Source organism: Amblyraja radiata, chromosome 23, assembly GCF_010909765.2.
Source record: "Amblyraja radiata isolate CabotCenter1 chromosome 23, sAmbRad1.1.pri, whole genome shotgun sequence".
Lineage (NCBI taxonomy): Eukaryota > Metazoa > Chordata > Chondrichthyes > Rajiformes > Rajidae > Amblyraja > Amblyraja radiata.
In genome coordinates this window covers 22,446,810-22,473,821 of record NC_045978.1, presented here as the reverse complement: position 1 = coordinate 22,473,821, position 27,012 = coordinate 22,446,810, and the positions used below count along the sequence as shown (strand labels likewise).

Sequence of the window (27,012 nt, the reverse complement as noted above, 5' to 3'; positions counted from 1 at the left end):
ACTGGTAAACATAGATATTTTATAATTGATCATTTTTTTACATAATTGTAGTTTAAAATAAGATAATTAAAGGTATTTGGAACTGGAAACAAAGTGCTGGAGGAACTCAGCAGGTAAGGGGAATGGACTGGTGGCCATTCAGTCTAAAGAAGGGTCCAGACCTGAAACGTTGCCTGTCCACTCCCTCCACAAATGCTGCCTGACCTGCTGAGTTCCTCCAGCATTTTGTATTTTGCTGAGGATTCCAGCATCTGTAGTTTTTTTTGTGTTTCCCAAAGTATTTGTAACATTAGTCTAAAAAAAGAGAAAAATAGAAAATAGGTGCAGGAGTAGGCCATTCGGCCCTTCAAGCCAGCACCACCATTCAATATGATTATGGCTGATCATCCAAAATCAGTTCCCCCTTCCTGCTTTTCCCCCATATCCCTTGATTCCGTTAGCCCTAAGAGCTAAATCTAACTCTCTTGAAAACATCCAGTGAATTGGCCTCCACTGCCTTCTGTGGCAGAGATTCACAACGTGAAAAGGTTTTTCCTCACCTCAGTCCTAAATGGCCTACTCCTTATTCTTACACTGTTGAAAAAGCAGGAACACTTCATGGAAAGAATTTGGTTTTAAGTTTGAGGTGGCCACCCATCGCATTGCTACAGAATTCTTCAAAAGGTTGTTTTTACTCAGTGAAGTCGTATTGAATTGTGGTCACTGTTGTGACAGCTGGTGGCAGAGCAGTTCTGATAGACAACATTGTGATAATGACTGGAGATTCTTGCTGTGTTCAAAAACACAAACCTCTGCAGGAACTCAGCTGGCCAGGCGGCATCTGTGGAAGAGAATGGACAGATGATGTTTCAGGTCGGAACCCTTCTTCAGAATCCTCCAGCACTTTTTTAAAAACTCAGGATTCCAACATCTGCAGTATCTTAGCAGCACGGTGGCGCAGCTGGTGGAACCGCTGCCTCACAGCGCCAGAGACACCGGTTCAATCCTGACCTCAGGAGGAACTGTCTGTGTGGAGTTAGTACATTCTCCATTTCTGCAGTGTAGTTTAGTTCATTATTGTCACGTGTACTGAGGTACAGTGAAAAGTTTGTGTTTGTGTGTTATCCATGACATCTAAAAGACTATACATGAATACAATCAAGCTGTCCATAGAGCACAAAGGATAAATGGTACAACATTTAATGCAAAGATATAACATTAATTCTACAAGATTTTTACAAGCAGCACCTGTAGTCAGGATCAAACCGGGACATGTTGGAGTTGTAAAAAATGATTTTTTTTTCTCTACCTAGGTCCATGTGACCGTAAAGTACCATTGCACCATTGCATCAGTGAAAGCCTGTGAAAGGCGCTATAAAATGCAAGTCTCTTTGGCTCCAATTAATTGCACCTCACCGCCCAAAGTGTGGCTCCGCCTCCAGAGAGGTTTACACCGTTGCTTTGCAGTCTGGCAGAGTTCCCGTCTACCAGGACACAAGCGACTGACTGAGCAAGTGAATTCTTCCTAAGTTTGGGACAGTGGAGTGAGGAGACCTCCGCGACCTCTTGAATGGACGGCTTACAACAAACACACTGACGTTCACTCAATCCTGATGTCACCAGGTCTAATGGGAGTATAAAGCGGGCCCGCTGAGGTCGTGCGTGGAGTAAAGGGGACTAGGGATGTTTTGAGGCGCCCGCTGTAGCTGGTAACTTCAACGGCGGATAGAACTCTCAAAGAAACTCTGAAGTAAGTGGAATAACTCGGGAGGTGAGTAGTAATAATTCTCTGCAAAGTATAACAAATTGAAAGATACGTAATGTGTGTGTGTGTGTGTGGAAAGATTAGCTCTGGTCTGAACTGGGCAGAAAATGTTATATACAAAGTTTTAAGGCATTGAGTCACTTTTCCCGTCATGGAACAAGGTTATGGTGGCGTGGTAACAGTTAGAGGGGGAGGAGGTGATTGTGGAGGATAGCTGCCTCGGGGAGGAGGTCAGAATAAAATTTATAAACCATTACTTTTTCAACACAGTCTGAGCACCGCTGTTCAGCTCAAGTACGTCTGACACATTCCCGTTTCCGGACTGAAGCTGCTTTAACATTAAAAGAAAAACATAGTTTAAAGAAATGTCCATAACATGCTCGAGGGTCTAAGGAAATGTTATTTCATTAGGGGTGGGGTTATCCGAAGAAAACAAAATTGCCACCCATTCACACGGGGACAGAAGATCATAACAGACCCTTCGGCCCACTTTCTCCATGCCGACCAAGTTGGCTGCCTGGACTGTCCCCTTTGCCTGCATTTGGCCAGCGACCCACTAAACCTTCATATTCATCCATCTGTTGTTTAAAAACCAGAGTTGAATTTGCTTCTGTAGCTTTCTCTGGCACTCATTCCAGATGTGGGCCACCCTTTGAGTGGGAACCTTCCCCCTCTGTAATCTCTGCTCTCTCAATTTAAGTCTGTGCCCTCTAGTTTGGTGATCCTCTACCCCGGGGGCAAAACAGGGTGAGCATTTAGTTTATCCATTTTCCTGCATTTGGCCTTCTATATCCTTCCCATTCCAACAGGGTGGCGCAGGGCCAGAGATCTGGGTTCGATCCTGGCTCGCTGCGTTCCCCCTACCAACAGTATGGTCTTTCTCTGGGTGCCCCGGTTTAATGCAGGTTAATTTGCTTCAGAAACATGTTTTTTTAATGTCCCTAGTGTGTAGGATAGTGCTGGTGTAAGGAGTGATCACTGGTCGGTGCGGACGAAGGGCCTGTTTTCATGCTTTAGTTTAGAGAAACGGGCCCTTTTGGCCCACCGAGCCCGCACAGACCAGCGGCATCTTTTACATTTACCAAGCCAACGAACCTACAAACCTGTAGGTCTTTGGAGTGTGGGAGGAAACCGAAGGTCTCGGGGGGAATCCAAGCAGGACGTGGTACTTCGTACAGACAGTAGCCGTAGTCGAGATCGAACCCGGGTCTCCGGCGCTGCATTCGCTGTCTCTTTCTTTAAAGTCTAAAAAATGTCAATTTGTCTTTTAAAAAAATAAAATTAAAAAAATCATAATTGTATCCACTTCTATAGCTTCTTCTGGCTGCTCATTCCAGGTACAGATAAAACGACCAAGTTGTCTCTCTCTCCCCTCTCTCCTTAAACCCACGCCTTCAGTTTCTTCGCATCAAGCAACTGAACTGTTCCCTCACCAACTAGTGAGCGGTCTAGACCTACCGCAATGGAGACTCTCGGTCTGACTTTACTGGACTTTATCTTGTCTTAACGTTATTCCCTTTATCCTATATCTGTAGCAATGTTACAAAATTTTGAGATTTAAAAAATCAAGTCTGCAATTTATCCCATCAGATAAAGCATAAAAAGAAGTTTAATTTGACACCTAATTCACTTTCATATCTTCAGTATTAAAAAAGTTATGGCAATTTTCATACTCGGAAATTAGCATCTAATTCCCTATTGATTTTCCATTGACTTAACACAAAAGTTGTGATCAAGGACAGTGAAATGGCCATAACTTTATTAAAAATTAAGAGAACTGTAAGATATTTTCAGTTATTATAGATTGAAGCATTCTGAAACAAATATTAAACAATCTTACTTGGATGACCTGAAATTAAAGCATATAATTAGTTAGTTACCCAATTGTAGCTAATTCCAAAATTCAATTACTAGATCTAAACATCTATCCATTTCTTAAGAAAAGATTAACATTTTAAATAGCCTAAGTGTCCAAAGAACATTCACACAAGAATTCACAATAAAACATGATTTTAAAATCTCATTGACATCAATTTATAGGCCAAATGGAAGGGATTTAGTGTTCAATTGCTGTAAATTAATGGCCATTTAAATCAGCTTGCGAGTGGGATTTTCTCGAACGCAATGGTTTAGAACGCTGCCATTGCGGTGGATTTGAAGCCCATATGCGGCATGAAAGATACTGCGGGATTGAATGGGCCCCCAAGTCACGTATTCGCAACTTAAAATTTTGAATAAAGGGATCTTAAGAAGCCCTTTTTAATGTAAAAATAAACAACCTACCTTGCCTTGTCCCCTACATAAGATCCGTCCCGTTGTCGGCGTTCGCGGCTTTAGAGGATGATTTTTAATTTACTATAACAATTAAATAACCCTATTTAGTTTTAAAATAACTGCAGCGAACGAATTTAGCAGCGATTTTTCGTCAGCAATTAAACAGGCTGATCAACATCGATTTAAACAGCCTGGAGGAAACGGTGTTTTAAACCCGCCCCCCTCTCAGGCGCCAAGGTCGCGCACACGGGCAGCGGCAGAACTGCAGTGCCGCTGAAGGTAAGTTTTGCAACATACCTAATATCTGTACACTGTGGATGGCTTGATTTGAATCATCCAGAGTCTTTTTGCGGACTGGATAGCACGTGACAAAACAACTTTTCAATGTACCTTTGTACACGTAACAGTATCAATAAACTAAACTAAACTAGTTTTAGAATCCTCTGCCCTGGTAAATTAACGGTGAGCATTCACTGTAACCATTTGCCTGCATTTAACCCACATCCTACTAAACCCTTCCTATCCATATATCTTTAGACTCTAGAGGTACAGTGCGAAAACAGACCCTTCGATCCACCAAGTCTGCACTGACCAGCGATCACCCCATACACAAGCACTGTCCTACACATTGGGGACAATTTACAATTTTACTGAAGAAAAATTAAGCTATACGTCTTAGGAGTGTGGGAGGAACCTGGATCATCTGGAGAAAACCCACGCGGTCACAGGGAGAACGTACAAACTCCGTACAGACAGCACCCATAGTCAGGATTGAATCTGCGTCTCTGGCGCTGTAAGCAACTCTACCTTGCTGCCCTGTATCAGTCCAAATGTCTTTTAAAGGTCGTAGGTTTGGGACTAAATGGGCCTGTCCCACTTACGCGACTTTTTCGGTGACCAGAAAGACGCTACGATTCTTTGAGTGACTGAGAGACTACTCACGACCATAAAGGCGACACCCTGGCGATATGTCGTGAGGTGAAGCTTGTACGGTCGTGAGTAGTCGCCCAAAGAGTCGTACCTTGTTCTGGTCGCCGCTGGATTTTCAACATGTTGAAAATTTTCGGAGACCTGCTGTGACGATGACGGCTGCCGGCAAGTAGCCGAAAAAAATCGCGTAAGTGGGACAGGCCCATTAATCAAAGTGAAGAGATGGAAGGTGAGGATAATTTGGCAGGGAGAGGCCATGGAGGGTTCTAAAATCGAAGGATTTCTTTATCATTAATGCTCTGTAGACCCATCTTTGAAAGGTGTCACAGAAACTGAGAGGATCAGAGTTTGCTCTAATTAACTCCATGGCGACGGGAGCCAAGCCACCAGATAAAGGGATTGGAGGAATTGCCATTGTCTACATGAGGTCCTACCTGCTGGGTTTGGTGATATCACAAGATCATCTTCTTGTCAACAGGGAATGAATTATTAAAAGCTTGTTGCAAGGTATTATCTGGCATTTTTTATTTCATATTTCAGCCGTGTGGTAACTGATACAAAGACAAACTTTCGCGTTGACTCTCAATTTGTCAATGGATCATAGATTTGTAAGTGCTAAAACGGACCCTTCAGCCCATCAAGCCCTAACTGGCCCTTGGGTATCCATTTATAGCAATTCAATTTTTTTTCCCCCCGTCTCTTCTGTTCATCCCAATTGTTATCAGACAACTGAACCATCCTCTCACCAACTAGAGAGCAGTCCTGACCTCCATCTACCTCATTGGAGACCCTTGAATTATCTTTAATCGGACTGTACTGGACTTTATCTTGCACTAAATGTTATTCCCTTTATCCTGTAAGTGTACACTGTGAACAGCTTGAATGTAATTGTGTATAGTCTTTTTGCTGACGGGATAGCATGCAACAAAGTTTTTCACTGTACCTCGGCACACGTGACAATAAATAATCAACTAAATTAATTTTGATCAAAACCTACCCTCCCAAATTCTACTATACCAGGGATAATTTAGAGACTATTTTAACCCACCAACCCCCACAGTGTTGGGGTGTAAGAGGAAACCTACACAGTCACAGGTAGAAGGTGCAAACTTCACATAGACAGTAACTGGGATCAGGATTGAACCCGGATTGCCAGAGCTAAGAAGAAGAGCCTTTATAAGTGCATCTTCTCGCTGTCGAAGGCAGTTTAAACAGGAGCGGTTGACACAGCTTTTAAAGAAATAGATGCAGTGGATCTTTAGCTGAAGGATTCGATAGACCAGGGATTTCATTCAAATGCTGTGTTTAGGTTAGTTCCACAAGAGGTTGCAGACAATTGTGGATGCAGCCCAGACCATCACACAAACCAACCTCTCTTCCATTGACTCCATCTCGACCACGCTGCCTCAGCAAGGCCACCAGCGTGATCCAGGCCCAGTCTCACCCCAGCCATGGTGAAATGAATTTTAGGGGTGAGAATACAGCGTGTTGATACTGCAATATCCGATGATCATTCAAGGAGAAAAGGAAGAGGTAGAGAAGTATGAAAACGCACACCTCCAGATTCAGGGACAGTTTCTTCCCAGATGTCATGAGGGAACTGGACCATCCTATCACCAACTATAGAGCAGTCCTGGCCGACCATCTACCTCACTGGAGACTTTCAGACTATCTTTAATCACACTTTACTGACTTTGTCTTGTACTAAACATGAATCCCTTTGTCTCGTATTTCTGCACTGTGGACAGCTTGATTTTAATCATGTAGTCTTTTCACTGACAGGATAGCACACAACAAACAAGCTTTTCATTGTACCTTGGTACATGTGGCACTAAACTAAATTGGAACTATACAATGTTAGCCAGTGTAATTGACAAGTGATCACTCTTGCAAGTTCATATTGACTTCATTAATTAAAACATTGAAAATTCCCATCCATGTTTTTAAACTTCTGTGTTAAATCCATCTTCTATCATCCGACTGTTCCCATTCACGTGCGACCTGCTGGACAGAGTATTTTTCCATTGTTCCTGACCCAAAATGTCACCTATTCATGTTCTCCAGAGATGCTGCCTGATCTGCTGAGTTACTCCAGCACTTGTGTCTTTTTTTTTTTTTAGTAAACCAGCATCTGCAGTTCCTTGTGTCTACTTGTTCCACTGTTGTTGTTCGTGCCCCAAACTTAGAAGTTCCCTCTCTGAATCCCTTCCTATCTCTAGAAATAAAGAACTGCAGATGCTGCTTAATACACAAAAGGACACAAAACACTGGAGTAACTCAGCGGGTCAGGCAGCATCTCTGGAGAATATGGATAGGTGATGCTTCAGGTCTGAAGGTGGATCTCTTCGATTCTTTTTTTTTTCTCACTTTTTTTTCCATCTCTGGCCTTTGTCCACTCTGCCTATCAACTGCCCCCACCCACCTGTGGTTGCCTATTACCTGCCACGCTTTGTTCTGCCCCTCCTTTCTTCTAGCTTTCTTCCCCCCCCCCCACCTCAACAATCAATCTGAAGAAGGGTCCCATCCTGAAACGTTACCTATCAATGTTCTCCAGAGATGCTGCCTCTGTTACTCCAGCACTGTGTGTTCTTGCCTATCTCTCTCCAATACAGATTCAGATTCCAGTTTAGCTCATTGTTTTATATTCACCAAGATGAAATGAAGTCCCTTGTTCACCTGAGCTCACTTGGTACGCAGTCAATACAATAAATACATGAACACAAAATGGAAGAATGATGTAAAGATTGTAGTGCGAGGAGTACAAGAAATACTGATGTACAAACATGGGATAACCCAAATGAGGGAGAGGTAAGAGTACGTGACAGCTCTCAGCTCTCAAACATGGTGACTTGGAGCATTTCCAGCACAAGTAAAATGCAACTGCCGATAGATACAAAATGCTGGAGTAACTCAGTGGGCCAGGCAGCATCTCTAGAGAGAAGGAAGGGTTGACGTTTCAGACCCTTCTTCAGACTTCTTGCTGCCTGTCCTGAGTTACTCCAGCATTTTGTGTCTATCTTTGATTTAAACCAGCATCTGCTGTTCTTTCCTACACATGTTAAAGTGCCATTCAACGCTGGAAAATAATGCAAGGTCTGATCGTCCGCTTTCAAAGGGCCAGTTTAATTTGTTGGTGCAAGTGTGCTTAAAGGATCATAAATGATAAGGAGCTGAATTAAGCCATTTGGCCCATCAAGTCTACTCTGTCATTCGATCATGGCTGATCTATTTCTCCCTCCTTACCCCATTCTCCTGCCTTCTCCCCATAAACTCTGTCACCTGTACTAATCAAAAATCTATCTTATCTCTACCTTAAATATATCCACTGACTTGGTCTCCACTACCTTCTGTGGCAAATAATTCCACAGATTCACCACCCTGCTACATCGGCCCAGTATTCCGTGTTCACAGAGTGGGTTAACCCAATAACAGACCCATCAGCTCCCAATTCCATGGGTCAACTTTGCTGTACATCTTCCCAAACAGATTAAGATGATGTAATTAGACATGAAAATATCTTTGGTGCACCCGGAATCTTTTAGTCTGCTGCACTGGTGGCGCAGCTGGTAGAGCCACTGCCTCGTAGCGCCAGAGACCCGGGTTCGATCCTGACCTCGGGTGCCGTCTGAGTGTGGAGTTTGTATGTTGTCCCTGTGACCATGTGGGTTTCCTTTACATGCTCCGGTTTCCTCCCACATCCCCAAGCCGTGGGTTTGTAGATTAATCGGCCCTCTGTAAATTGCCCTTAGTGTGTAGGAAATGGATGAGAAAGTGGGATAACATAGAACTGGTGTGAAGGGGTGATCGATGGTCAGCGTGGACTCAATGGGCTGAATGGCCTGTTTCCATGCCGTGACTCTGAAATTTAAAAAAAACATCTCAATTTTTACATGTAGCAGCATTACAGGCCTGTGAACGCAGTACTCATAGCTAATATGAAACATAAAAAGTCAACTGAAATAAAAAAATCTGAATATTGGTGCAAAAAAGCCCAAAGTCCTTCGTGCAACCAAGACAGTTTGCAGATTGTAGTTTAGTTGATGTTTATAGTGTTCAAAAGCCTGATGGATGTTGGGAAGTAGCTGTTCTTGAACCAGGAGGTCACGGTTTAACAGGAAAGACTGCATGTGGAACACCCAGGGTGCAGTGGAGATACGAGGAACTCCTGATCCTGGAATCTTGAGCAAAAAAACAAAGGGACTCAGTGATTCAGGCATTATCTGTGGAAGGAATGGACAGATTATGTTTTGGGTCAAGATCCTTCATACAACTTCCCTTCTATTGACTCCATCTACACTTCACATTGCTTCAGCAAGGCCACAGCATAATCAAGGACCAGTCTTGCCCCAGTAACTCCCTCATCTCCCCTCTCAAATCAGGCAAGAGGTGCAGAAGTTTGAAAACGCACACCTCCCGAATCAGGGACAGTTTCTTCCCAACCTCTTGCCAACTAGAGAGTGGTTTTAACCTGCCATCTACCTCAGTGGAGACCCTTGGACTATATTTAATCTGACTTTATTGAACTGTATCTTGCACTATATGTTATTCCCTTTAGCCCAATGGAAACAAAATACAGGAGTAACTCGACGAATCAGGCAGCATCCCTGGAAGAAAAGGATAGGTGACGTTTTGAATCGGGACCCTTCTTCTGAACAAGGAGATCTGAAGAAGAGTCCTGACCTGCAACATCATCCATTCTTTTTCTCCAGCAACGCTGCCTGACCCACTGAGTTACTCCAGCAATTTGTGTCTAGCTTTTCACTGTACCTTGGTACACATGACAATAAACTAAACTAAACCCTCTTTCTTTCTCCAGCCTGGCTGCGATGACCCTGAACACCCAAAGAGGCGTCGGCCATGCTGCCTTGCAAAGGCGCGCGAGCTCTCCTGTGCCCTCTGCCCACCAGCACGCCCGCGCCCACCCTGTGCGTAGCCTGACCACAGAGAGGGAGCTGGCCGCCTGCCCCTCTCTGCCCCCCCGCAAACCCACACTGGGCTACTCCATCTCCTGCCAGCCCATGGACAGGGAGCCCACCGGGTGGTCCTCCGACTCGGCCGAATCCGATGCCTCCAGCGACTCCGGCTGCGGAACATTCCGGGTACTGCTCCTCGGCGACTCCGGAGTGGGAAAGTCCAGCCTGGCCAATGTCTTTGCTGGGATCCAGGATGCTCACTTGGAGGACTCTGGAGGTAAGAGTGGAGAGCCGGGGCAGGAGGAGAAAGCAGCACAGTGGTAGAGTTGTTGCCTTACAGCGCCAGAGACCCAGGTTCGTTCCTGACTAAGGGTGCTGTCTGTACGGAGTTTGTACGTTCTCCCTGTGATTGGGTTTTCTCTGGGTGCTCTGGCTTCCTCCCACACTCCAAAGATTTGTAGGCTTCCTTTTATCCAGAAATGCTGCCTGTCCCGCTGAGTTACTCCAGCATTTTGTGTCTATCTTCGGTGTAAACCGGCATCTGCAGTTCCTTCCTACAGGTTTGTAGGTTAATTGGCCTCTATAAATTGTCCCTAGTGTCTAGGATAGAACTAGTATATGGGGATCGCTGGTCAGTATGGACTCCCTGGGCTGAAGGGCCTGTTTCCAAGCAGCATCTCTAATGTAAAGACACAGTTCAGCCCCTTTAACCTGGATAGCAGTCAGTACATCCCGGTGGGATCCAAAAGTGGGATAACCTAGAACTAGTGAGAATGGATGGTCGGCATAGACTCGGTGGCCCAAAGGTTTTGTTCCCGTGCCATATTTTTCAATTGATCAATAGGGTTTCAAAGCCCTTTGCTATCACTGATAATCCATGGTGAGATCAAACACATTGATATGGTGGTGAAGATATCCATATTTTCAGACTAGTGTCTGAATGCTTTTTGTTTTTCATCTTTTTTTAACTTCACTTGCAATAAGCCGAAGAGATCTGCTCAGTATTAGGGTAGCAAAAATGCTGGAGAAACTCAGCGGGTGAGGCAGCATCTCTGGAGCGAAGGAATGGGTGACGTTTCGGGTCGAGACCCTTCTTCAGACTGGGCTGAGACTCAGACTTCCGACTCAGTATTAGGCTTAGTTGATAGAAGTACAGCTTTTGAGTCGGAAGGCTCAAGTCCCACAACCAAGACTTGAAGACATGTCCAAGAAGTAACTTAGAAGTTATTTATTGTACAGCGCACACACAGGAACAGGCCCTTCATTCCACAATGTCTTTGCTGAACATGATGGCAAGACCAACTCTCATCTACCCGTACATAATCCATATCCCACCATTGGGTGGCACAGTGGCGTAGTTGGTAGAGCTGCTGCCTCACAGTGACAAAGACCCGGGTTCGATCCTGACCTCGGGTGTTTTAAGGTGAGAGGGTCAGTTTCAAGGAGATTCATGAGTCAAGTTTTCTTGACACAGGGTGGCTGGTGGTTGGAAGGTGATAGAAGCAAATACAATAGCACTGTTTAAGAAGCATTGTTTAAGATTATCATTAAAAGGAGATGATTTTCCTGAGGGATGCCAGAATGTAGAATCGTTGAAGCAAGTGGTCTACCTAAGGCACAGGCAGCTGCGAACCTACATTTTTGAGGCCCTGAAGCTTGAACTGTTACGGGGGCCCCTTCGCAACCAGCAACGAGGTCTGGGTAACCACTGGTATCTTCTTCAATGGGGTTGTTCCACGACAGATCACCACAAATTTTTATTTCTGTCATAAATGTTAATAGTGTTTTAAATTATTTATAATTATTTTATTAAATGTATCTAGAATGAAACTTCCTTAATTTGAACACTTTTTCGTTTATGGCTAGCCTACATGATACAGTACTTTTAATTTTTAAGAAACTTTTTAATTTTTATTTTAACTATTATTTTGTATTGAATTTCCCTATTATTAATATTATTTTTTTAAACCCAGTGGAATCATACAGTGGACCCAAATTTTTTAAGCAATGTGTGGGATTACAATGTGGACTAAGCATGATCACCTCCAGAAAAAAGGCTGGCTAGTTCACCGGCGAGGTCCAGGATTCTGGCTAGTTCACTGGCGAGGTCCAGGAGTCTGGCTAGGCAACCGGCAGGGTCCAGGGGCAGTGCCCCGGTGGAGATTCAGCTCCTGCATTTTCAATGAAAGTGATCCTCAAGCTTTCTGCTAGTAGTTCACATAACAGAAGCTTAGAATTTTTCTAACACATGAGCAGTAAAATAATCCCCGAAAGGTATATATTTCATGAAATAGACAATAGGTGCAGGAGGCCATTTGGCCCTTCGAGCCTGCACCGTCATTCACTGTGATTATGGCTGAACATCCACAATCAGTACCCCATTCCTGTCTTCTCCCCTTATCCCTTGACTCTGCTATCTTTAAGAGCTCTATCTATCTCACTTGAAAGCCTCGAGTGAATCGGCCTCCACTGCCATCTGAGGCAGAGACTTCCACAGATTCACAACTCGCTGTGTGAAAAAGGTTTTCCTCATCTCCATTCTAAATGGCCTACCCCTTATTCTTAAGCTATGGCCCCTGGTTCTGGACTCTCCCAACATTAGAAACGTGTTTCCTGCCTCTAGCGTGTCCAAAGCCTTAATAATCTTATATGTTTCAATAAATGGCCTCGTACAGCTAAAAAAATAGTTACAAAAATATTGTACCTGAAATGTCTCTTTGCCTAGCACTGAGATGAGAAAAAAACTTTTTCACCCAGAGTTGTGAATTTGTGGAATTCTCTGCCACAGAAGGCACTTGTCTCATCTCCTTCAGCAGCACCTCGGTCTCCCTTCCTGAGCTCAGACTCCCACTTCACCTCACCTCACCTACACCCAGTTCCCCTCACTTGCATACCTACACTGCGACTAAACCCCTCGCCTCACTAAACCCCTCGCCTCGACGATACCTCACTACCAAACTTCTCCTCATATCTAAACCTGGCCTCGACTAAACCGTAACTCATTAAACCTAGCCCCTCAAATAAACCTCACACCTTAACCGCACCTCAACTTAACTAACCTGCCACCTCATGACTAAACTCCATCTCATACCTAATCCGTGCCTCGACTAATCGCATCCTCTCTCCCGCTCCCGAGCGAGGGGGTGAGGGAGGGGCGCAGGGAGGGGCGCACGTGCGTTGACGTCGAGCCCAAGCCCCTTCTCCCCACCCGTGGCGGCCACAGCCCCTCCCCGCGGGAGAGAGGCGGTGTTTAGTCGAGGCGAGGTTTAGTGAGTTGAGGTTTAATTGTGAAGTTTAGTCGAGGCAAGGGGTTTAGTCGAGGTGAAAAATCTGATTCATTTCTATGAAAACAAAAAAAAATCGGAATTCCGATTGAAATAGGAAGAATATCTGGACTAAAGTCGCTTCTGGGGCCCCTCCGGGATTAGGGGCCCTTAAGCTTCATTAGTTTCATAGTAGATCTGCCCCTGGGCACAGGTCCTTTCAAGAGTTATCAAGATGGACACATGAGAATGGAACAGAAGGATAGAAAGACAGCTGATCCCAACTGGTCCCCACCTGCAGCGGCACAGCTGGTTGAGCTGCTGCCTTACAGCACCACAAACCCTGGTTCGATCCCGACCTCGGGTGTTGTTGCCGCGGACTTTGCACACTCTCCCTGTGACCACTCCAAGACCATCGGATCCCAACTGTTGTCAGGCAACTGAATCATCCTAACACAACCGGAGAGCAGTTCTGAACTACTCTTTGGTGACCCTCAGACTATCTTTGATTGGACTTTGCTGGCTTTACACTGCACCAAATGTTATTCCCTTATCAAGTATCTATACACTGTAAATGGCTCGATTGTAATCATGTATTGTCTTTCTGCTGAATGGGTAGCACGTAACAAAAGCTTTTTACTGTACCTCGATACACGTGACAATAAACTGAACTGATCACTGGGCCAGTAGGGATGAAAGAGAGGAAGGCTGGTTTAGTTTAATGTTTAGTTCAGAGATACAGCAATGAAACACGCCTTTCAGCCCAACGAGCCCACACCAACCACAGGTGAGGTGTCAGAAGATTTAGAAATTAGATGAGCAGGAATTTCTTCAGTCAGAGGGTGGTGAATCCGTGGAATTCATTGCCACAGATGGAGGCCAAGTCATTGGGTATTTTTAAAGCAGAGATTGACAGGTTCTTCATTCATATAGGTGTCAGGGCTTATCAGGAGAAGGCAGGAGAATTGGGTTTAGAGGGAAAGATAGATCAGCCATGATTGATTGGCAGAGTCGACTCGATGGGCTGAATGGCATAATTCTGCTCCTATAACTTATGACAGTAGGTTGGTTTTTCTTGGAGTGGTCACAGGGAGAGTGTGCAAAGTCCGCGGCAACAACACCCGAGGTCGGGATCGAACCAGGGTTTGTGGTGCTGTAAGGCAGCAGCTCAACCAGCTGTGCCGCTGCAGGTGGGGACCAGAACATGCAGATCTGTTTCTATGCTGGAAACTCCAGTCACGTTAAAACAATTTGCAATTTCACTTGCAGGGCTTGGAGAAAGGAGGAAATGGCTAGACGGCTAGAAATAGGAGGCATCTAAACAAGCTGGACTTGTATGTACATAGTTTCCATAAATATATTGTGCTGATACAGCTCATGGCTGTACAGGGTGCAGAGCTGGAATGCGGTGGAGGATTCAACATTCCCCAGGCGAGGCTATAAATACAGATACCCACAACACGGGCCAACTTGCCCTGGTGTAGGAGGCGAATGACAGTTTATCCTCGCCCTGCCCTGGTTAATCCCACGTGTGTACACACCCAGAATAAACACACTGGTCACACTTGGATGTGATGTCTCCTGTGGTCAGGCAGCCCTACAGAAGTAGCACATGTACTGGGGCAGTAGACACAATGTGCTAGAGTAACTCAGCGGGTCAGGCAGCCACACAGAAGTAGCATGCGTTTGCGTTTAGTTTTTGGGGTTTAATTTTAGGGTTTAGTCTTAAGTTTAGTTCAGTGATACAACATGGAAACAGGTCCTTCAGCCCACCTAGTCCGCGCCAACCATTGATCATAGTACACTAGCACTATCCTACACACTATGGACCGAAGCCAATTGGCCTACAAACCTGCATGTTTTTGGAGCGTGGGAGGAAACCAGAGCACCCAGAGAAAACCCACACAGTCACAGGGAGATCGTACAATATCCGTACAGGCAGCACCTGTGGTCAGGATCGTACCCGTGTCTCTGGCGCTGTAAGGTAGCCGCACTACCCGCTGCGTCACTGTGCCCTCCCGTGCACCATATATACTCTGCATAAAAATGGACAGATTACATTTTGAGTTGGGACACGTCCTCGGACTGATTGGAGTAGGAGGAGAAAGCTGGAAAAGCGAGGTGGGGCTGGGACAAATAATAGGTGGATACAGGTGATGGGGGGGGGGGGGGGGGGGGGTGGATTGGCAGATCGGTGGAGTAATTAACAGAGGCTAGAGGTGAAAATTAGATGAGGATGTCAGATAAGGAGAAAATGTAAAGCCGGAGGGAGGGATATGGGTGAAAGGAGGGAGGAAAGTGGAGGGGATAAAAGGGTATTGGGAGAACATTTTATCCTGCATGTTATCCAATCAAATCAGATAATACTACAAATAAATACAATCAAGCCAAAGTCAAATGCAATAGGTAGACAAATAATAATAATAATAATAATAATACATTTTATTTATGGGCGCCTTTCAAGAGTCTCAAGGACACCTTACAAAAATTTAGCAGGTAGAGTAAAAACATGTAAGGGGAATGAAATAAATAGTAGAGACATGACTAGTACACAAAGTAAAGACAGAATACAATTCAAAACACAATATGAGGCAATTAATGCACAGATGAAAAGGGAGGGGGACGTGGGGCTAAGGATAGGCAGAGGTGAAGAGATGGGTCTTGAGGCGGGACTGGAAGATGGTGAGGGACACGGAATTGCGGATCAATTGGGGGAGGGAGTTCCAGAGCCTGGGAGCTGCCCTGGAGAAGGCTCTGTCCCCAAAACTGCGGAGGTTGGAAGATACAGAGTCTGAAGATAAGTCTCGACTCGAAACGTCACTCATTCCTTCTCTCCAGAGATGCTGCCCGTCCCGCTGATTTACTCCAGCGTTTTGTGCCTATCTACAGAGTGCAGAATATAGTTCTCAGCATTACAACACATCAGTTCCATAGACAAAGTCCAATGTCCGCAATAAGGCAAAGGCGAATCGAACAGTACACAAGCTGAGGGCCATACTGAAGCCTGATAACAGAGGGGAAGAAGCTGTTCCTGAGTCTGGTGGTGCGCACTGTCAAGTTTCTGCCTGATGGGAGCGTGGGGAAGAAGGAATGATTAGGGTGGGACAATGTTGATTATGTTGGCTGCTTTTCCGAGACAGCGTGCAGTGTAGATGGAGTCGATGGTGGGAGCAATGTGGTGACGTGACCAGCAATTCTGGGACAAAGTAAGGAGATGGAGGAGTGAAGGCGCTTTGAATAAATATAAGAGAATTAAAAGTTATTTTTTCAACTGTATTTTTTTGTAATGTCTGCTGTTACAAAATGTCAGGGTCTGCTTTAGTCTCTAGATGTCAGAAAACAGCAAGTGGGATCTACAGGGTAATTAATAATGGCTGGGGCTTGTTTGCAGCCTAACTTCAGATGTCACAATGGAAAATGGTTCAAAGTGTTAGCTTAACTTCTGATGGGGGGGGGGGTGAGCATTCCAAATTAATGGGCTCTGTCATTGGACGGTCCGCAGGGAATATTAGAATTCTAGCAATGTGCCTCTTTGTGTTAACCACAAATAAATTCCACTGTTTGCAAAGTAAATTCTTTGGAGATTTGATTCCTGATCTATTGAATAAAAATAGCTCACAGTGTGGATATTGGACATGCTTCTTTTCCACTTGATAAATTTGAAGGAAACCATTAGCAGATTGCTCTTTTTCAACGTTGCAAAGCAAAAGCTAGAAGATTGAAAAAGGGAAGCCCAAACAAGTCTGAGACTTCGGAGCTCCATCCCTAAAGGGAGTTCTTCCCAGCATTTTTGTGTACCTTCGATTTTCCAGCATCTGCAGTTCCTTCTTAAACTCTTCCCAGCTGTTATCAGGCAACTGAACCATCCTATCGCCAATGGAGACCCTCAGACTCTCATTAATTGGGCTTTACAGGACTTCATCTTGCACTGGGGTCAAGGGAAGAGCGTCCACGTCGCGGCCCTGTTTCCACCAATCTTTCCACCACTTCACCCAAGAAGCGCAAGAACCTATTGTATGCAGATGCCGAGAGGTGTGTTCAGCTCTGGCTGAACAGTTTCTAATCTTGTGATGCGGACTCGATAAGAAGATCTTGCACTACATGTTATTCCCATTATCCAGTATCCGTACACTGTGGACAGCTTGATTGTTATCATATAGTCTTTCCACTGAAGATAGACAGAAAGTGCAGGAGTAACTCAGGGGGTCAGACAGCATCTCTGAAGGAAAGGAATAGGTGATGTTTCGGACTGAAACCCCACTGCAGACCAAAAGTACAGTTGGGGGGGGGGGGGGGGTAGCAGAAGGGTTGTGGCCTAAATCGTCGCCTGTCCTTTTCCTCTAGAGATGCTGCCTGACCCGCTGAGTTACTCTAGCACTTCATGTCTATCTTCTGTATAAACCAGCATCTGCAGTTCCTTCCTACACATATAGTCTTTCTGCTGACTGGATAGCACGTAGCAAAAAGCTTTTTACTGTACCTCAGTACACATGATAATAATAATAAGCTAAACTAAATCGCTCTGCTCCACTCACAATCCATCCTGCTCTCAGGATTTTAAACCACGGTCTTTCAGACTTCTGTCCAGGCTATCTCCTTTATGAGTAGACACAAGGAACAGCAGATGCTGGTTTACACAAAACGACACCAAGCGCTGTGGTAACTCCCCAGGTCACGCAGCATCTCTGGAGAACATGGATAGGTGACATTTTGGGTCCTGACCATTCTTGCGACTGATGGTACGAGGGTGTCAAAATAGAACTGTAAAATAGGGTGCATGTACAGAGTCTTTTACCTAGAGGGGAATCAATTACCAGAAGATATAGGTTTAAGGTGAGAGGTGAAATATTTAATAGGAACCTGAGGGGAAATCTATTTCACACTATAAGGAACGGGTCTGGGGAGGAAGTTGAGGTAGACACAATAACAAGATTTAAAGATGCTTGGACAGGTACATGGATAGGAAAGGTTTAGAAGGATATGGGCCAAATGCGGGCAGGTGGGACTAGCGTAGATGGGGCATCATGGTGGATATGGACAAGTTGGGCTGAAGGGCCTGTTTCCACACTGTTATGACTGTATGATTCGAAGAAGGGCCGGACAGTGACATATATGGGCACATTCCAAGGTGGGGGTTGGGCACAGGAAAGAGTCTAGGGAGGGTGTAACTTAAATGGAGTATTCAATGTTCATACCATTGGCATGAAATGTTCGTTGCTGTTTATCTTTGAATCCACTTGTCCACTGCCAGCGTAACCCCCAGAGTCTCAGGTTCCTCAAGTGAGGCCACAGGTGGCCGTAGAATGGATAGCTGCATGTCACTCTGGGAAGAGCTATCTTGGGCAGAGTCTAGGGATAGAATGCAGCGAGCCCTGTCAGAACTGTGGTGGCTCAAATTGGACACCCAGAAAATAGAAAGCAAAATTCCCTTCCCATCACCAGCACGGGCCCAGATGATGAGCTAAGGAGTATTTTTACCGGTGCTAAAGATACCTCGAGGTTTTCCCAGCCACCAGCCATGTTAAGCTTCCACATTGCCCGAGGCATGTGAGTGAGCTGGTCTTTCGATGAAATTAAGCCTGGGTTCATAGTGAATTTAGCAACTGCGTTCCACACTGTTGCATCAGCAGTTGGCTTGTGCAGTGTGTCAAGTATTAGTGTCTCGGCAAGATTGCCAATTCCAGCGGATCGAGGTTCCTCCACCACTGGAAGGTTTGTGGCATCTTTTCAAGCAGCACCGTACAGTCAATGGAGGCACAAGGAACTGTAGGTGCTGGTTTACAAGGAAAGACACAAAGTGCTGGAGTAACTCAGCGGATCATGCAGCATCTCTGGATAACATGGATAGGTGACGTTTTGGGTCAGGTCCCTTCCTCCGACTTCAGGTTGATCTCTATCGTGCCGAGGCCAAGCGCCAACCCTCGGACACCTCCTCATACCTACTCTTTAGACTTTAGAGATACAGCGCAGAACAGGCCCTTGGGCCCACCAAGTCCGTGCCCACCAGCAATCACCCTGTACACCAGCACTGTCCGACACACACACTGGGGACATGTTACAACTTTACTGAAGCCAATTAACCTACAAACCCATATATCTCTGGAGTGTGGGAGGAAACCAGGGCACCTGGAGAAGACTCACTCGGTCACGGGGGGAACGTGCAAACTCCGTACAGACTGCACCCGTAGTCAGGATCGAACCCGGGTCTCTGGCATTGTGAGGCAGCAACTCTACCGCTGTGCCACCGTACCGCCTTGACGTCCTAGTTTAACGCTACACACAAACGATGCCACTTACAACGGGGCAGTACTCCCCAGGTCATTTGCTAGAACCTTGTGCTCCAGTCTCTGGAGTGGGATTTCGTTTGAACTTCTTTTGAGGTTCAAATGACAATAGAATTGTATTGTTTTGTATGTATTGTATTTGAACTCCTGATGGTCTGTTTGCGAGGCCCCTCTTGCTCGGTTTAGCCTTGGCTGTTCCGTGTTTCTCCTTTCATTTCAGAAGATACGTATGAACGAACATTAACGGTTGATGGAGAGGACACAACATTAATAGTGATGGATACTTGGGGAATTGAGGTAACCATTTCTCAATCTAATTCATTCATGGACAATACATACATAACTTCATACATCACAGAAGCAGAATTAGGCAATTTGATTCATCGAATCTACTCCATCATTGAATCATGGCTGATGTACCTTTCCCTTTCACCCCCATTCTCCTGTCTTCTCCCCATAACCTGTGACACACTGACTAATCAAGAACCTGTCAATTTCCACCCTAAAAATATCCATTGACTTGGCCTCAAAAGCCTTTTGTGGCAATGAATTCCACAGATTCACCACCCTCTGACTAAGTAAATTCTTCCTCAACTCCTTTCTAAAGGTATTTTCTTTCATTGTGAGGCTGTGCCCTCTGATCCTAGACTCTCCCACCAGTAAAAACATCCTCTCCACATCCACTCTATCCAGGACCTTCACTATTCGGTAAGTTTCAATGAGGGGCCCCCTCATCCTTCACAACTCCAGTGAGTACAGGCCCAGTGCTGCCAAACGCTCATCATACGTTAACCCAATCATCCCCAGGATCATTCTTCTGAACCTCTTCTGGACCCTCCCCAATGCCAGCACATCCCTCTGCAAATCTGGGGCCAAAAACTGCTCACCATAGTCCCCACGGACAGGATTGGCATTTATTTCCCATCCACAATTGCCCTTGAGAAAATGGAGGAGATTTGCCGTCTTGAATTGTTGCAATCTTTCCAGTCACGATATTCCCAGGTACAATTGAATACTGAGTTCCAGGATTTACAAGGTTACAGGGATGTAATGCTGCAGCTTTATAAGACATTGGTCAGACTACATTTCGAGTATTGTGAGAAGTTTTGGGCCCCATATCTGAGGAACGACGTGCTGGCGTTGGCGAGGCCAGTGGAGGCTTATGAGAATGATTGGGTTAATATATGATGAGCTTTTGAAGGCACTGGGCCTGTACTCACTGAAGTTTAGAAGGATGAGGGAGGACCTCATTGTAATTTACTGAATAGTGAAAGGCCTGGATGGAGAGGATGTTTCCAGTAGTGGGAGAGTATAAGACGCAGAGGCCGCAGCTTCAGAATAAAAGGATGTCCCTTAGAAAGGAGATGAGGAACTTATTTAGTCAGTGGGTGGTGAATCCGTGGAATTCATTTCCACAGATGGCTGTGCAGGCGGCCAATGGGTGTTAGGGGTTATGGGGCGAAGGCAGGAGAATGGTGCTAAGAGGGAACGATAGATCAACCTTGCTTGAATTGTGGAGTAGACTTGATGGGCCGAATGGCCTAAACCTGCTTCTAGAACATATGCAATTATGAACAATAATGAAAGCCAGCAGTCGGTGGCAAGTTTTGGGGTGTGTGATAACCAGCTGCCCTCTGCCCACTGCAGGGTGAGGAACCGTGGGTGCAGGATTACTGTATGCAGGTGGGCAACGCCTACATCATTGTCTACTCCATCACGGACCGCACCAGCTTTGAGAGCGCGTCCGAGCTCCGCATCCAGCTGCGGAGGATGCGGCAAGCAGAAAACATCCCCATCATCCTGGTGGGAAACAAGAGCGACCTGGTGCGGTGTCGCGACGTCTCTGTTGAAGGTCAGTTGCACGTTGGTCTGTGTGTCCAGAGTTGGAGAGATCACCAGAACCGCACAAAGGCACATGGCCCGGGATTAGTTTCAACTCAATGGGCGGAACGGTAGGGTTACTGCCTTACAGTGCCAGAGACCAGGGTTTGATCCTTACTACGGGTGGTGTTTGTACGTTCTTCCCGTGACCTGCGTGGGTTTTCTCCGGGATAACCGGTTACCTCCCGCACTCCAAAGATGTGCAGGTTTATAGGTTAATTGGCTGGGTATAATTGCAAATTGTCCCCGGTGTGTGTATACGTTGCGGACTCGGTGAACCAAAGGGCCTGTTTCCGCGCTGTATCTCCAAACTAAACTGAAGTCATCCCTAAATTATGTGTAGGAAGGAACTCCAGTGTGGGAAGAAATGGCAGCACCCAGAGAAAGCCCACACAGTCACGGGGATAATGTATAAACTCCGTACAGACAGCACTGTAGATAGGATCGAACCCAGGACTCCAGCACTGTAAGGCAGCAGCTCTACCGCTGTGGCGTCCTGTGCTGAGTTGGTGCCTTATTTTTTTTTAAATATTGTTCTACCTCAAGCTCAGAGGCCAAATAAATCGTCTTGTGGGTCGGAAGTGGATGAGAAAGTGGGATAACATGGAACTTGTGTGAATGGGTGACGAAGGTCGGCATGGACACGCTTGGCCTGTTTCCATGCTGTATCTTTCAATCAATTCAATCGATGATCATTACTGTAGAAACATAGAACTGCAAATGCTGGTTTAGGCCAAAAATAAACACAAAATGCTGGAGTAACTCAGCGGGTCAGGCAGCATTTCTGGAGAAAAGGAATAGGTGATGTTTTGGGGTCGTAACCTTTCTTCAGATTCTGTGACTTCAGTGTCTGAAGATGGGTCCTGACCTGAAATGTCACCTATTCCTTTATCTCCAGAGATGCTGCCTGTCCCGCTGAGTTTTATCTCCATCCCTAAATTACTTCCACTATTTGGAATTTAAGGAGCAAGGGTGTATTGTCTGAATGATCCAACACACACAGAGAGAAGCAAACCTCAGATCTCAGCATGTGTCAGGGTATTTGAAGTTTGTCTTCAGGAAACTAGTTTAACTAAATTTGACCTTGATGGTACTAAGATCCCATTAGACTTGCAAACATTGTAGGAAACCAATCCTAGCATTGTTAACTCTTAGTTACTTGCTGAAGAGGTCCGTCTACCCAGTTCATTGAAGAGATGCCCTCGACTCCACAGAACAGCATGGGACTAGAAATGTATGTGTAAGTAGGAACTGCAGATGCTGGTTTACAGCGGGTCAGGCAGCACCTGTGGAGAAAAGGAATATGTGACCATTCGGCTCGAGACCCTTCTTCAGACTGAGGGGGGGGAGAGGGAAACTAGAGGTTCGAAAAGGTTCAGAACAATGCACGGCTGGCACCAATGACCAAGGAAAAGTGGAGCCCATAATGTTCCATTGATGGATGTGGAAGAGGTGATAATGAAGGGATAGTGAAAGGCCAGGATCGAATGGATGTGGAGAGGATGTTTCCACTAGTGGGAGAGTCCAGGACCAGGGGCCATAGCCTCAGAATAAAAGTAGTACTTTTAGAAAGATGAGGTGGAATTTCTTCAGTCAGAGGGTGGTGAATCTCCGGAATTCAATGCCACAAAAGTCTGTGGAGGCCAAGGCAATGGATATTTTTAAGGCAGAGTTTGATAGATTCTTGATTAGTACGGATGTCAGGGGTTATGGGAAGAAAGCAGGAGATTGGAGTTACATAGAAACATAGAAAATAGGTGCAGGAGGAGGCCGTTTGGCCCTTCGAGCCAGCACCGCCATTCATTGTGATCATGGCTGATCATCCACAATCAGTAACCCATGCCTGCCTTCTCCACATATCCCTTGTTTCCGCTAGCCCCTAGACCTCTATCTAACTCTTATGTTTAATTCATCCAGTGAATTAGCGTCTACTGCCTACTGCGGCAGAGAATTCCACAAATTCACAACTCTCTGGGTGAAAAAGTTTTTTCTCATCTCATTTTAAAATAACCTCCCCTTTATTCTTAGACTGTGGCCCCAGGTTCTGGACTCCCCCAACATTGGGAACATTTATCCTGAGAGTGAAAGATAGATGGGCCACAATGGTGTAGTGGAGTAGACTTGATGGACCGAATAGTTTTGTTCCTATAACTTAACAACATGGTAAGACAAGTGAAACTAGCAGGATGATTAGGGTGGGGGTGGGACGGAGAGAGAGGGAATGCAAGGGTTACTTGAAATTAGAGAAATGATCTTCATACCGCTGGGTTGTAAACTGCCCACGCTTGCCCTGTCTGTGATGCCCACATCCAGTGGACTTTGTCTCCCTCTCCACATGGTAGAACTGCAATTGGCCACCCATTGCCCATCCTATGAATCATGCCTGAACTAGCCACATAACTCCCTTGATTACATTCAACTTGGAATCCTCCAACATCATTCACGTCAACATGAATGACTTCTGCCCTAATGAAATGGATCAGAGTCAAAGAATTTGGAATATCTTTTCATCCCTCTTCAATTTATATGTTTCCTGGTCCAAACCGAGCTTTGTTGGCAAGCTGGTTATCAGTTTGTAAATCTTTATTCATGGCCTTTTCTCACGCTACCCAAGATCTTGTAGCTACGTGAACATGGTCAGGCAGAAGTTCATTGCAGTAATTAAACCTCAAGAGCAAACCTTTCCACTTATTGGTAACTTGGAAGCTTTCTGACAGATAAAAATAGTCCGATTCTCACTGGGAGGCTTCAAGCTTTTGGCTAGAAACAGTGTTTGCTCATCCATTGACCTCATGAGCCAGGAATCCAAACAGCAAACTTTAAGCATGACTCTCACTCAAACTTGGACATCTTGCTAACAATGATTACCAAGCAAGTGCAGTTTATCACCAGCATTGCTTGGGATTTGAAGCTATTTAGATAGGGGTTTCCAAAATATTGCTGCATCTGGTTAACTGAAATAGAGTAAAGTTCTGGAAATGTTCAGCGGGACAGGCAGCCTCTGTGGCAAGATAACAGTTACGTTTTCAAGTCGGATGTTTAATGCCAAAGAATCCAAAAAGGATTCTACCTCATTGGAGACCCTCAGAATATCTTTAATCAGACTTTACTGGACTTTATCTTGCAGTAAACGTTATTCCCTTTATCATGTATTTGTGTATTGTGGACGGCTCGATTGTAATCATGTATAGTCTGTCTGCTGACTGGTTAGCAAGCGACAAAGGTTTTGTCTGAACCTTGGTACACGTGACAATAAAGGCAGGGCAGGCATTGAGTTCTCTCCCCCTCAGTTGCCTGTGTTCTGTTACAGAGGGTCGCGCGTGTGCGGTGGTCTTCGACTGCAAGTTCATCGAGACGTCCGCCACCCTCCACCACAATGTGACGGAGCTCTTCGAGGGCATCGTGCGCCAGATCCGCCTGCGCAAGGACAGCAAGGAGGCCAACGAGCGGCGGATGGCCAACCACAAGAGGCGGGAGAGCATCACAAAGAGAGCCCGCCGCTTTCTCAACAGGTTCGTGGCAAAGAACAACAAAAAGATGGCCTTAAAAGTCAGGTCAAAATCTTGTCACGACCTGTCGGTTTTGTAGAAGTCCCAATAACCCAACTACCAGTGGGGAACTGTAAAACGCAACCAGCTAGTTACATCAGGACCAAGATGTGTTCACTTCTATGCCTCTCCTGATGACCCTTGTTGGTGGCCATTGTCTCGTGATCGGCTGGCTGTTTGATCCCGATGGAGAAAACTTGACTCGGTGAAGATGGCAGCCAGCAAGATGGGTTCCTGCAACATCTTCCTGAAGAACTTCCGTTCAAAAAGGGAAGAATGAACCAAAGTCCCACAAATAGATGCATGAACCAAGCATACAGTATATGTTACATTATAAAGGTGTGGAAAAAAGCACTGCTGGTTGATATCTGGGCAAACAAGACTATGACGCTTCCATTCTCTTCCATTGAAGATACATCCTTCCTTTGGCAGAGTAATCCTCAAGGTGATTGCCTTCTGCTTGGTACAGGTGGTTCTGCTACAATGCAGTGATTTTGTTCCTGAGAACCCTCGCATTATAGAATATCGCTTTAATAATTGTGGCGATGCAGTTGGGGGCTAATGCGTTTCAGACTCTTATCCCCCACGGCAGGATTTTCAAACGTAAAGGTCTTTTTAATTGCTACAAGTTTGTTTTTGTTACTGCAAGCTAAAGGTATAAGGGCATTGTTTAATAGAGTATCTTTGGACTTTAAAGAAACCGTGTGAAAAAAGGCCCTTCAGCCCACCGAGTGTGTGCCAACCATCGATCATCCCGTACACTAGCACTATCCAACGCACGAGGGACAATTTACAATTTTTACAAAGCCAATCAGCCTTCAAGCCTGTACATCTTTGGAGTGTAGAAGGAAACCGGAGTACTCGGCGAAAACCCACCCAGTCACAAGAAGAATGTACAGACAGCACCCATAGTCAGGATGAAATCCAGGTCTCTGGCGCAGTAAGACAGCAACTCTACCGCTGCGCCATTGTGCCGCCCCAAGGATCAATAGAAGTGATTGCTTATCAATTTCATTGGCCACCTGCAGTGAAACTGACAACTGGTGTTCTTAGGTGGCAATGATGTCTGATTACTGCAGGGAGGTTACATGAAAACCAAGTTTTTTTTTTCCCCAAATAATTTTTTTCCCCATGACAGCTTTTTTTCTGCTTGTCAATTTCCAAAGTAGTTATAGGTGGTTCTCTAGTGCCTGATCAAAATTGTGCAATACCCAATTTGGCCCGCATAATACAAATAGTAATCCCTAATGCATCAGTCGCATTATATTCAATTCACAGTATGAAAGAGCGCTTGATAGGCAAACTACCTGTACATAGAGTGGAAGCAGGCCCTTCAGCAAAACTTGCCCACACCGACCAACATGTCCCTTCTACACTAGTCCCACCTGCCTGTATTTGGCCCATATCCCTCTAAACCCATGCTTTAAAATGTACCTGTCTAAATATTTCTTAAATGTTGTGATAGTACCTGCCGAAGGAACCAGTGGGCTGAAGGTTTATGTGCTGTATCTCACTATGGCTCAATGAAATGCTCATATTTTTAAAAGGTTAATAGGATCAATGATTAGACTGAAGATTACTCTAGAGACACAGTTTCCCCTCCAGAGATAGATAGAAAGGCAATTATTGAAGAAAAGCATTTAAAGAAATCAGAAGGAATGCAATGTTATATTCTGGATGATCCAGGCAGCGAATCTCAATTTCCAAGCGATTCCAAGCCAAAATTGGAGGGTTGATAATCCTATTTCTATACCTAACTTCTGAATATTTTTATATCTAAATCTCCAGGTGTTTAAGGGTTCCACACACAATGGATGGTTGGGAATACTGCACGTATTGAGACCATAAAGGATGTCTATGTTGGGCTTAACTGCGAAGGCCCATGTATAAATTCATTGGCCCTAATATAATGTACAGAATTTTCTACCTGCTTTCTATGTTGACTTTTGCTGGCGAATTTTGAACCAATTTCTGTAATATAGCACTTTGTGTATTGTAGATTTAACTTTTGCAATAAAAATGGTCTTTGATTTCTAAATCATATATAACTTTGAAGGAGGACATGTTGTTATTGGGGCCACAAAATACTTTGGATGCTGGAATCTGGAGCAACACAAAAACTGCTGGACAAACTCAGCAGGTCAGGCAGCATTGATGAGGGTTCAATGGTACTAT

General features: G+C 45.2%; 1 protein-coding gene across 1 annotated transcript; it reads left to right on the top strand.

Moving 5' to 3' along the window:
* Positions 1–1,398: 1,398 nt before the first annotated feature.
* Positions 1,399–26,880, top strand: LOC116986336 (GTP-binding protein GEM-like). The gene is made up of 5 exons (XM_033041769.1): positions 1,399–1,750; positions 9,765–10,138; positions 19,629–19,705; positions 21,056–21,260; positions 24,600–26,880. Exons 2-5 carry the CDS (start codon positions 9,775–9,777, stop codon positions 24,875–24,877), a joined length of 924 nt encoding a protein of 307 aa, XP_032897660.1. The 5' UTR covers positions 1,399–1,750; positions 9,765–9,774; the 3' UTR covers positions 24,878–26,880.
* The last annotated feature ends 132 nt before the right edge of the window (positions 26,881–27,012 follow it).